Source organism: Gymnogyps californianus, chromosome 4, assembly GCF_018139145.2.
Source record: "Gymnogyps californianus isolate 813 chromosome 4, ASM1813914v2, whole genome shotgun sequence".
Taxonomy (NCBI): domain Eukaryota; kingdom Metazoa; phylum Chordata; class Aves; order Accipitriformes; family Cathartidae; genus Gymnogyps; species Gymnogyps californianus.
In genome coordinates this window covers 13,786,290-13,798,653 of record NC_059474.1, presented here as the reverse complement: position 1 = coordinate 13,798,653, position 12,364 = coordinate 13,786,290, and the positions used below count along the sequence as shown (strand labels likewise).

Here is a 12,364-nt window from a genome sequence, read left to right as displayed (position 1 = left end):
AAACTTCCAGGTATACTACATCAAGGAAGAATGGTTCAGGGTTACTGTAAATATATTTGGCGTCTATCAGCCTTCCATTACATAACAGAAAAATATATGCAAGATTTATTGTTACTTCTGAATTTTTCTTTCTTCATATGTAAAAGACACATCATTATTAGAAGCATAATTTGAAGAAATTACCACTGAAACAGAGAACACCAAAGGATAAATGTTTCAGAATACAGGTATTACAGAATGCAGAGCAATAAAAAAGCACCACCTGGAGGTCACCAGGAATATACTACACAGAACACACTGACAACAAGCACCCCTTTATGGCAGAATGTATCTTAAGCTACCATATAGATGATAATCATCTCTCCACTCTTCATTTCCATTTTTTCCCTCTTACCCCATTCTCCTCCCCTCACACGCTCCAGGCTGCTAATGTTCAACTTCACAAAAAACATTATTCAGCAAAATTAATTACTTTAAGCACATGTTACAATAAACACTAAAGGTACACTCCGAAGCAAAACTTTTCTGTTTCTACAATCTAAATTTTTCTCTTGTACTTTGCATTCTACAGCAAAATAGTTACTACAGAAAAATAGTTAGAATCTTCTTACTATTTATACATTGCATACAGAAATATAATTTCAATAACATCCCTAGCATGAGTTAAAGTTTTCAATTGCGATTAAGCAGTGACTTGGTATGAGTAGTTTAAAGGGTGTATTTTCTTTAAAAAGGACTGAGCATTTGTCCTTTGAAATGTTAGTTGTTTCAAGTCATTACATCATTTAGGCCTCAAGCCACTTGAATATTTAGGCCACAATGGCTATAAGAGTAATTATATTGTTTAGTTAAAACAGAACCCAAAACAACAACACTTGTGTGCAGTACAAAACTTGCAGCTCCTGAATTATCCTAAGAAAAAGTTATTAAGTGCTCACCAGAGAAAACAGGAGAACTATATGAAATTTTACCATTTATTTCAGTAAAGCTTTAATTTCAGGCAGTATTTGAAACAAGTGTTGCTCACAACAACAGAAATGCATGGAAAACCGAAGGTTTGCTCACCTTTGGAGGCTTCAAACTTTTCCTCTTCTGTTTTTTAGACCGCAGTAACCTTTCCCTTTCCTAGAAGGAAACAGAACATTTCAGTATGGGTTTCTTTTAAAACATATTTAGATATGTCTAACACAAAGAAATATCATTAAAATTTTCTTAAAGCCTATGGTAAAGCTAACACAAAGACAATGCCTTTATCCTTTTGAATAACCCCATGTTGATATAACACCACGCTGTACTGAAGCTTTATTCCTTTAGCAAACAAACCTTCAGCCATATACTTCACACACTTGATGGGAAGTTGGCAATAAAAGGCTTTGTTAAATACTGGGCACAGATTCCTGATAGTTCTTTTGACTCTTTTACCAAGAAGCTCACTATGGAAACAGAATTCACATTCTCACTCCAGTGTTCAACCATCCTGAAGAAGCAGGTCAGTGGCCAAAAATCAGTCCAGTCTTAGTAATTACAAGTCATTGTATCAGGCATACTTTGATATACAAGCATGCATATGCAGATATAGTGCTACATGTGACTTATCCTCGTAGGGCAAAAGTCTCAAATCCAAAGGCACTCTCAGTCTGTGTCAACTTAGTGTCTTTTCTACCATGGCTTTGGAACAAGATCACAATTAACTATACCATAACAGGAGGAGGTTATAACTGGAAAAATGCAGGGTTTATGAACATTTAAGCCCAAAAATATTGCCTTGAATTCCAAAGGAGAAGAGGATGAAGAGAAGGTAAAAAAAGCAAAGGAGCAAACAAAAAAAAACCCAACAACACAGGAGGCAGGTGATCTGTCTCCTTGCCTTTTTCCTGATTCTTTCCTTAGTTCTGCATCTTTGTTTGCAGCACCTCTATTTTTAAAAGAATGATAGCCATTCCAAGTGCTTCTCTAGCAGTTATTGCTCACTGCAGGGTATTATTCTATTCAGAGTTACTTGCTTTACATTCCATTCAGAAACTGGACAAATAGGAAGCTCCCAGTGGAAATCACAATAAAAATATTCACCTTTATCAGCACATTGTTCCAGAACAAAGTTTTGGAAAAGACAAAATAATTCAGAAAAGCCCAACAACTTATATAGCACCTTTAGTACATGTGGTTTTTCAAAATAAGGAAAAATAATGCCTGCCAAGGTAGAATGGAGCAGGTATTTCAAGCTGCAGAATCATATTAATATATCAAGCTAAAGCTGAAACCACAAAGTTGCATTTTAGACCGTGTTGGAGATAAATACTCCCTCCTCAGGTACCTGGTTAAGGCACAGTCCCTGCTTTAACCTGGGTCTCCTGCATCCCAAGCAGGTGTCCAAACAGTTGGACTTCCCTCTCACTTCACTGCAGAATGAACAAACACTTCCAAAATCCCCCACTCCTTCCTGTTTCTAATCTTGTTTGTAAGAAGACTGCTTAATTTAATGTCTCAGTAATACTTCAAGCTACCAGAACAATAATAATGTCAATTGAAAAACACCATTTGCTGAATCACTAGCATCTTTTGCAATCATCTGAGTTTATCTTGACAGCTTTCCTTTTAAGAACTGACCAGAAAACCACTGTTGTGGGAGAACTCAAGTTTATACAGCTTCGACAGCATCAAAGATACCCTACAAAAGACAATGTTAATCAATTCAGACAACCCTATTGCCTAAGACTACCGTACTTATTTCTGTGTATCATATTGGTCTCAGCTGGAACTAAGCTGATGACTTTTTTATTAATCAGGTATGTGACATGTGGGTCATTCTTGATAATTATGATACATTTGCATTCTGTAGAGGTGTGGCTTAAGCCAGAAAAGATAGCTGAAAAGCACAATGGAAGTGCAGAGTTCCACTGCATTCATATCGAAGGCAAAGCATCAATTAGTTTGTACTGCCAACCAAAGCAGTATCCTAGTTAACAATTTAACTTATTTCTGCAAGTGAAAAAGTATCTGTAAATAAGAAACAAAGCAAAAATGAAACCATATTTTAAAATATTTATTTATTTTACTTGCACACTAAACACAAGTTAATACTTGTTGACCAGTCAGGATACAATATATTTCCTCAGATTACTGGCTGAGACAGTAAAAAGAGAGTCCTTTCATACCCACCTTATACTGAAATATAAGTGGGGTTGTATCTGCCATATACATTTAATATCATGTCATAGTCCCTTGCCTGTACAGTTGTATTTGGAAAGTAAAGCAGCATTGCTCTGTGTCACACTCTACATCATTGCGTCTGAGTAACATCCTACTACTTGTAACACTGTGACACTGGAGAATGCATGCAGACATCAATCTTTGGCACTGATTACAGAGAGAAATCCTGGGTCAAAATCTCAGAGGAACTGCCAAGAACAGAGACAATGTTCCAGACAGAGCAATAACACATCTTGCCGTTTTATCTTTTTGGATCTTCTATTTTTATTTTCAATGTTGTATCCAATTCTTTGATTTTTTATTTACACAGAATGATCTTAAATTCATTTTATCATTTTATAGCAGTCAGTAGTGCCATTTGAGATGCTCTAGAATAGTCTGCCTGAGTTCCAGATGCTGCTCCAGAAGGACAGGGCTCTCTCAGAGATGATATGTCATTTCTGCCAGCACCAGAAGGGTGTATCATACACTGCACTAAATAGCACTAGACAACTCTAACACAACTCAAAAAAGTCCTGATCAAACAGTGCAAACATCTATGAGCACCATCTTAAGTGGTCTTCACAGTCAGAGGGTAGCAGCTGTGCAATTCTAATCTTAAACTATGCTGCTACCTTTGGTTAGATGAACCATGCATATTTCTCTCCATTTGTTATAAAGACAACTAGTGTGGCCAGCTCAGTTAGAGATGCTTAGTTAGCTGAAATTAATGCCATCCTGCATGTTCCTTTCTTTTAGGAGAACTTCTAGATCAGGGGAGTGGTTGGGTTTGCACCAGGGTCTACATCCAACGTGTTTCAGTCATTAAGTTTTGAAATGTGTCCTTTCCTCAAGTTTCTCAGTTGTTGACAGCCAATTTTGTAAGTAAGGTGGATAGACCGATGCACTTCTTTTCACAAGCAGCTCATAATAGGTAACTATTTTATAATACAGAGATCCATACACATTCCAAAGAAATTCATTCACTACCTGAGAAATAACAAGAACCCTTCGATACCAAATAACTATTTCTGTATCACTACTACAACTGGAGTTAAAATACTGCTCTCAAATCTTTAGCTTGCCTATAGATGTGTTTGCATGCATGTGTGTATACCAGTCATAAGCATTACCACTGTGAGATCATCAATAACATGCTGCTGTTCTTTGACTTGTAGTCTAAGGAATTCAATTTCTTGTTCCTCTCGTGTGCTGCTGAGATCATTCAAAGATGTGTGCCTCTTCAGTGCTGGTTGTGCAGATAACTTCTCTTTCTACAAAAATTAAAAAAAAAAAAAAGAAACATAAAGAACATTTTAAAGTGTCTTGCTGTAACAGAAGGAAAATTCTCATGTGTGATGTAGTAATCAAGAATTCTTTGGACTCATCAGTGCATACTCCACTACAACATAAGGCCTCTTTCAACAAAAAAAATATTACACTTTCTGTATGCCTCAGTGTTAATATCTCACATAAGATATTTTAAAACAGAATCAAAGAACATAGTCTGGGACAAAATTAGCAGACAAGTGAACTCAATGATCTAGCATAGTAGAGCCTTTGGCACATGCACTCAAATTCAGTACTGACTTCTAATTGTAAAAGCAGCATTTATTAAAGTTGATTTTTAGTCAGACATTTTTATAGCCTCCAAACACATTTTATCTATCTGTGATCCTTTCCCTTAATCATTGTGAACTGATACACCACAAAGCAAATGCCACTCTGAATTTAGAATATGAATATTCAGCTGCATTGGCTGAATTCGACAGTTATACCATCCCACTGTTGAGACTCTGAAATGTCTGTGTTAGACTAAAAGCCTCACAAGCACTTTCACCTCAAAGTAACTGTGTACAATGCGTTCTTATAACATGATGTCCGAGATAATTACCTACCAATTCTACATTTTCCCTTGATAGATTTTTTATTTTCTCTTCCATTCTCTGGATACATTGCAACATATCATCATTTTTTTTGCTCATCCTCTTATTTTTTTCTACCAAAGGCTTCAGCTGACTTTCTGTCTCCCGAGAACGTTTCAGCTGCAAATGGCAAAGGAACAAAGTTAGCTGTGCTTTAGTTTGTAGTTGTAGGACAGAAGAAATATGAGTATTTTCACTTGCCTTCTTTCTTCATTCAGAAAGTTTAGCTCTTTTGTTAAGTGGCATCTGATATAGACTCCTGCTGAACTAAGAACTACAGGAGTCCAAACAAATAAGACATAGCATTTTTGTACAGTCTACAAAAACACTAGATCCGGTCACTGGATTTTGCTCTTGGAAAACACTTATGATGACCCGTAAAAGTGATTTCTTGATAAACTAATATCATTGTATATAAGCTTCTTGTGACCAACTAGGTCTCTAGGGTAGTTGTTTTCACCAATTTAGCTATCCTTTAGTAGGAGTAAACTCTTCCTCCTCTACTTTAAAAAACCTTATACCTAATGTGTAATTAAAGCAATGAGAAAGTCAGCCAGAGGGCACAGATTCAATCTCAACATTCTGCTGACATTTTCAAGCCGCTCAATTTTGTTCCTGTGGTTTTATGATGTTAGACAATTATGTGAAGCAAATTACTGCCTTTTCTTCATTTGTGTGTATTCAGTATTTCACTCTTTTTATTTCATTAATCCTGGAGCTGTTTTGTTTGTAAAAAAATCTATTTTTTCCAATCAAAAGATTTTTAAATTTACTGAGTTTTAACTGGAAATGAGAAAAGATAATCTTTCTCCGAGATAATTTCACTGAGTATTTGGTTTTCTGTTTCATTCTCAGGAGAAAATTATTTTTCAGAGTGCTTAATCACACGACATTACTGATATTACTGGTTTTGTGTAATATTGTCTCACTATATGATAAAACCTTCTCCGTACCTTTTCAAAAATATATTTCTTATGCCTCTAAGCTAAGCATCAAGAAGAGCACTTGACTGAGTCATACATGCCCTCCATCTAGAGGGACACTGATGTATAGATGTTGCACTACTTCAGCATTCTTCGGGGATGTTTTGAATGACTGATGTCCACAGAAAGGATTAGGAGGCTGAATTATCTTGTCTTTATATAATGCAATCTTGAAAAAAGGTAAGATGTTCTTGAGAATATAGAGCAGAGAAAAGCAACTGTACCAGTAAAAATGGGGGAAAAAAATCCAAAACAACAAACACTCAGCACCAAGGCAAAGTAGGAAAAATGGCGAACTATACCCAGGCTAAAACACGTGTTCTTCTTACCCCAAGAAACTTAAATTGTTAATGAAGAATCAGTTTTTGTCACATGAAAGGGCAGTTTAGACTATACAGCTATTTAAAGAGGAAAAGTTTAAAGAAAAAGACACGATTACATTCTCAATTCATCCAATTTTAGTCTAACATTGTTCAATTGACTTCACTAATCTAGATTCAGCCAAGATGTTGGACAGGAAAATTTCAAAAATTAGCTCTTCTGATAATCATTGAGCTGTCATAACTAAATTAAGTTCTTTTATTATAAAGCAAAGTCTTCATATCCGAACACGAAGAGCTAAGTCTGACAAAGCAAGGAGAAAGATGTCAATGCTTCACTCATCTATAGGACTGACCCGTGGCAAGAGTGCCCTCCCCTTCTGCCCTCACCATACATAACAGCGTTATTTTAGAATCAGATACATAGGTTGCATGAGGGAAAAATTCCATCTGATTAGAATGAAAAATCTTTTCCACTGCCACTAGAATTAGGGCATTATAAGAGGACGTGTGTAAAAATTCCTATTGTTAAAACTCACCTCCCATTGCAGTCAATGGGAGTTTTACCACTAACCTCAGTACAAGCAATTAAGTAGCAATGCAGGTTAATAAAACTCATTCTTAAAATTCGTGTCATATCCTTTCTTTTGTAAGTTACTATCACTCTCCTAGGATAATTTCACCTACTTAAGAGACTTCCCTTGAGAAATGGCAGATTTTTCATGACTAGCACAAGAAAGCTTTTTTAAATCCTAGCTAGCATAAGCATGTCACAAAACCAATGTCAAATTTCAAGAAGATTAATACAGTAATTTAAGTGCATAGATTATGCATGTTTTACACAACATCATTACACAGTGCCACAGGCAAGCTACCAGTCAATTTGATTACGATGACCCCAAAATAAATTTATAATTTTTAATTTTTCTGAAACAAGAGAGATTCCATGCATGTCTTTTATGGTCACAAAGTGAATTTCTATAGAAATCTCTGTTATATTTAGATATAATTGATTGAGGCCAACTAGGACTAATTTGTAAATTATTTATAACACTGACTTTCCAACATTAAATCTTTTACCATAAAGATGCCCTCCCAGTCACCATCTGTGTTACTACTAATTAATTTACCAGTTCATTTCTTTCATCTGCTAAGAGAGTATTTCTGTCTTCCAGCTTCCTTATTACAGCATTCAGTTCAGCGATTTTTAACTGAAATCTCCGCACATCTCGTTCATCCAAATGCTGCTCCTTTACATCAAAAACATATAGATATATAAAATTACCTTTTAAAAAAAATTTTACTATCCATAAATTTAATATCTTGGTTTAGCAAGTGGATTGTGTAAATTTAAAATAAACTTTTTCCATCAATATCTGGAAAACTTATTTTAATTAACTGAAACACTGAACAATAACATCCTGTGGAAATGCTATGTGATATATTACATGAGAAGTGTCTACTTGTGAAATGTATGTAAAGGTTTAACAATTTAAAAAAAAAAGCTAGATAAATAATATTTCACCTATTACTGGTTATTTCTCACCAGATTTCTTACTATCAGCTAAAAGTAAAAAAATCTAGTGCATAGGACAGATTAAAACCACATGGCACAGTCTTTGAAAAGTATAGTATCTATTTGCTATTGGTTAAAATAATTCCTAAAGTTATAAAATAAATAGCTAAAAAAATAATGGGGTTCACAGCTGAAGCTTACAATGTAAATTCTGAAAGTTCTATATCCACATATTTTTCAACATTCTTTGAAATTCAAGAGATCCAAGGAGTTTCTAAATCACCAGTGAAACAGCACAGTGCAGTGCAGGGCCATTTATCGTGAATTAGTCCTTCTAGTGTTTTAAAAGTAACCACAAAAACAATGTGAACACCCAGGCAGCAATTATCCGGTGTTGAACATTTGAGGAAAACACTATTTTCTTACCGGGCTTCCCATCAGTTCGGTGATATCCCCCACTCCTGCAGGAAGCTCTCTCTTAGGACTACTGTGATATCGTTCTGCCTCCTTCACTTGGACAAGCTGTTCATCCAAAGCCTCTTTCTGAAGGAGTAGTTTCTGTGTATGGCCTGCCTGGACACCAAGGTCTTTCTCCAGAGCCAGAATCACTCTGTCTTTGCCTTTTATCTCATCCATCTGGAAAGAAAGAAAGCAAGAAGGAAGTTTCTGTAACATCTCCAAGTGTTCACTGCATGCATATCCAAAAACTTGCAAAAACAAAGTTCTGTTTCAGAATGATACCAGCACCCAAATCGTGGTTGCTAAAAAGATGATATATCTCCTCTGAAGCCTTTTCCCCTCCCCTTAAAAAAGTTTCAGCCTTCACTTGATCATGAGTTTGCCCAGTGCAGTCTCAACTCAAGAGACAAACAAAAACAGATGCAAACATACACTGAAACAGAATACATAGCCACTGAAATCATCCACTTCATCTGAGGATACACACTTTATAAGCAGAAGAAAAATCTCCCTTCACTATGTTTCAGAGAAGAAACACAGAGCTAGTACAAGGTAAGACAAACACACCCTTTAAAGCTCACCTAGGCTTTGTTTTAAAGCTTGAGCCATACACATTTGCCCCATGTTCACTTCTTCTTTATTAGTGAAAATCACACGTGGTGAATCTCTTCACAGACATTTAAAAATTAGTAGCATATACATGCACACACATTTAAACTTAAAATCTTAATCATACCTACGTATTTTATGTGCCCTTGTTGTAAGATTCAAATGAGGACTAGTCTTTGTATAGAAGGAAAAAAAGCAAATGCACACAGAGCATTAGAATAAAGTATAGGAAGAAATAGTTCTTAAACACCATCTATGGTTACTGAACTGTGTTGTTCATACATCTCCATACCAAATAAAGCATACTGCTAGCAGTGATCTATTGCAGATCTCATAGGATTTGTCCCTCACAGCATCAGTGTTAAATTCACTTTGGTACTATTCCAAATGCTAGAGGAAGTGACAATCTGCAGCAGTTACTATAGAAACAGATTGCTTAACAAGAATGTTAACCATTAACAATATATTTATTGGAACTGTGCAGTATCTCCTCCACTTTACTAAATTGTTTTCCTGGCCAACATAAACCCATGGAATTTTGGAAATAAGACTATTATAATCTTATTTGAAAAAAAAAAAAAAATCATGAACTTGTTTAATCATACATTTGATGTTTATTATAGTCCTACATCCATAGAAGTCCTTTATGTCGTTACACCAAAAAAAAAAAAAAAAAGGAAATGTTAGAAGTAACTTATAGTTAAGTCTGAGTGATGTACAGGATTAACACAATCAGATTACACAATCAGATACAATTTGCTTCTTCACGATTCTTGCCTTACTCCTTTCGCAGCCTAAAAAGCATGTGAAATTAGTTTGTGTACAGAACCTGAGTGGCAGGAGATGGCCTGGCTGAACCAAGTCAAGTCATGATCGAAGATAAAAAGGTTAGATTTGAAGTGAATAAGCTGGTCTAGACTACTTTTAAGTTCCAACTGGAGCTGATGAAGATTGGTTCTGATGGAGATTTCTTTCCTGATTTGGGAAGGTCGCTGGGTCTCAATTCCTCATCCAGTAAACAGGTATAACACTTCCCAGTACGTTAATCCAAATTTGTAAGACTTTCAAGTATGCCAAGAAGAACTTGCAGGAAAAGAATGCAGTTTTTATTAATGGAAGAATTTGCAACATGCAGGGTTTCAGAGGGACTGTGCAGTGAACAGCAATGACAAAAATTAAGCAGCTGCCTCATTTACTGAATGCTATCATCTGTCATGCACACTGATCTATCAGGGACCCCTTGGGAGGAAAAAATGTCATGTAACTAAATACTGTGGACAGTTTCACTTTCAATTACACAGGTGTTCACACTGAGCATCTATGTAATTGAGATAGGAATTTGTCCATGCAAGGCACACATTTAACATGGAAGAACCAAGGCTACATAGCCAGCCTTGATTTTAGTTACCCAATTAGTGGCACTTTTCATACTCTTCATATTCTCACAACTTAAATGGTAAATGGGATGACACAGGTGTTTAAGTTGGGAAAAAAAAGAAAGCAACAATCTTGGTAAGGACTGCTACTTGCTGAACCACAGCAGAACAGATCGTTTGAAACAGATGTGACCAGTGAAATCACACCCATGTCACCCTTCACACACACTTCCATAGATCAAAGCATGCAAGCTCACATACATTAGAAAGAAATGCCATGAAAAGCATGGCTTTGGAGTGGGGGTTAGGGGAAGGCAGGAAAGAAGGCAGAATTCCCCCCTGCTCTTCCTACTACTGTTTTTTCTACCATAAAATCTACACGTGGTGAAACTTTCAGAAAAAAGAAACACCCCATGTTTCAGTCAAATAGACAAATCTTTGAGACACTGATAATAATTGAAAATAGCAATATAATAGCAATGGCTGCACATCCTTTTTTATTTTGGGTTTATATTTTAAGTTACTGGTAGGCACTAGAGAATGTCTTACTCACGTAAACATATGCATGTGTGCAGACACACACAAATACACAGAGCATTGCAATAGCACTTATTTTTTTATAAACACAAACTAGCAGAAGGAAGAATTTCTAAGCAAGTAACTTATTACAAACTGATAAAGATGAATAGAACTGCAGCAGTAATGCCTTTACCTTAAGTTCTGTTTCAGAAGCCTGGGGCACAATACAATTCTCCTTTCCTCAAGGGGACAGTTACACCTTTGATTTCTCCAATGTAACTGCAACCACCCAGTCAATGCTTCAATTTTCTTGAATTTACCCCAATGCCTGACCCAAAGATTTACCATCTTTCTTCAGACTTGCACACTACAGAGCAAACTTGTTCATCTTCCCCATCTGCTTTCTTAACAGAGAGTACAAATTACTCCAGAGAGGGAAAAAAAAGAAAAAGAAATATTTTACAGGCATGCAATAGCCCTCAGTTCCACATGAGAGAGATGGCAGGTCAAGGGGCAGGCAGGCAAAGAAAGAGGAGGTACAAGACTACGAAAAGGAGAGATACGGTTTAGGTTTAAAATGAACATAAGCTGACAGTTAGAGAAGAAAGGTCAACCACTCCCAAAAGACTTTAGCTTAGCTTTGTCTTATATATTCTAATAGTTGTAAAAGCTCACACAAAGTCTCCATGCCAGTTCTGTACCACTGGAGAACTAGTCTTTTCTCGAATTCTTGACACATTTGGTTACACGAAGAAAAAAAATTTGGCAGCATAAAGGAAAACAGCCTTATGTAATTAGACCATATATTACAGTCTTTATTTTAGTGGGGAGAGGAGTATCTTCCATTAGGTAAATGAAAATTAAAATGGATTAATCTGGGTTCCCTGCTGTTTGCTATTTTGATCAAATACATGTTGTAGAAGCAACACTGTCATAGCCAAGATTGTCTAGGAATCCACATGGTCTAAAAGGGAAGGAATATTTTTTACTAGATCAAGTGACAGAGTTGGAAAGAAAGCTTTCAGGTACAGAAGCTCTTCAGCAGATTAAGAAGCTGTATGCTTAAAAGCTTGTCAACTTTTCCACCTATGTAAGTTTGCTTTTTCCATATATGTTTTGGTCTCTCTCTCTCTCTCTCGCTCTCTATGATACATATACATGTATATGTGTACATACACAAATGCACACAGTGTACATATACATGTATATATACACATACACACACTCACATTTTGAGATATTTCACAGTTGTCATTTATGACTACTGTAGACAAGCTGAACATCATTGGCTTTTATGATATTAAGTGAAATTACAGTTAGTGGTCCCCTCATGACCTCTCAAGTTTAAAGGTTTAACCCTGTATTCTATTACTACAATGTTCACTCACCGAACAGCATCCAGAAGTTGTTACTTTACCATGCATAGCATTCCTTTCTTTTTCATGCTTTTTAATGTCTGTTTTACATC

General features: G+C 36.0%; 1 protein-coding gene across 1 annotated transcript in view; it reads right to left on the bottom strand.

Annotated features, from left to right (window-relative positions):
* The window catches only part of JAKMIP1 (janus kinase and microtubule interacting protein 1), a 110,566-nt gene that overhangs the window by 60,009 nt on the left and 38,193 nt on the right, over positions 1-12,364 (bottom strand). The window contains exons 4-8 of the mRNA XM_050895653.1: positions 8,360-8,569; positions 7,548-7,667; positions 5,088-5,234; positions 4,323-4,463; positions 1,066-1,125 (exon numbers count right to left, since the gene is read on the bottom strand). Coding sequence (XP_050751610.1) covers positions 1,066-1,125; positions 4,323-4,463; positions 5,088-5,234; positions 7,548-7,667; positions 8,360-8,569 — 678 coding nt within the window. The remainder of the gene's footprint in view (positions 1-1,065; positions 1,126-4,322; positions 4,464-5,087; positions 5,235-7,547; positions 7,668-8,359; positions 8,570-12,364) is intronic.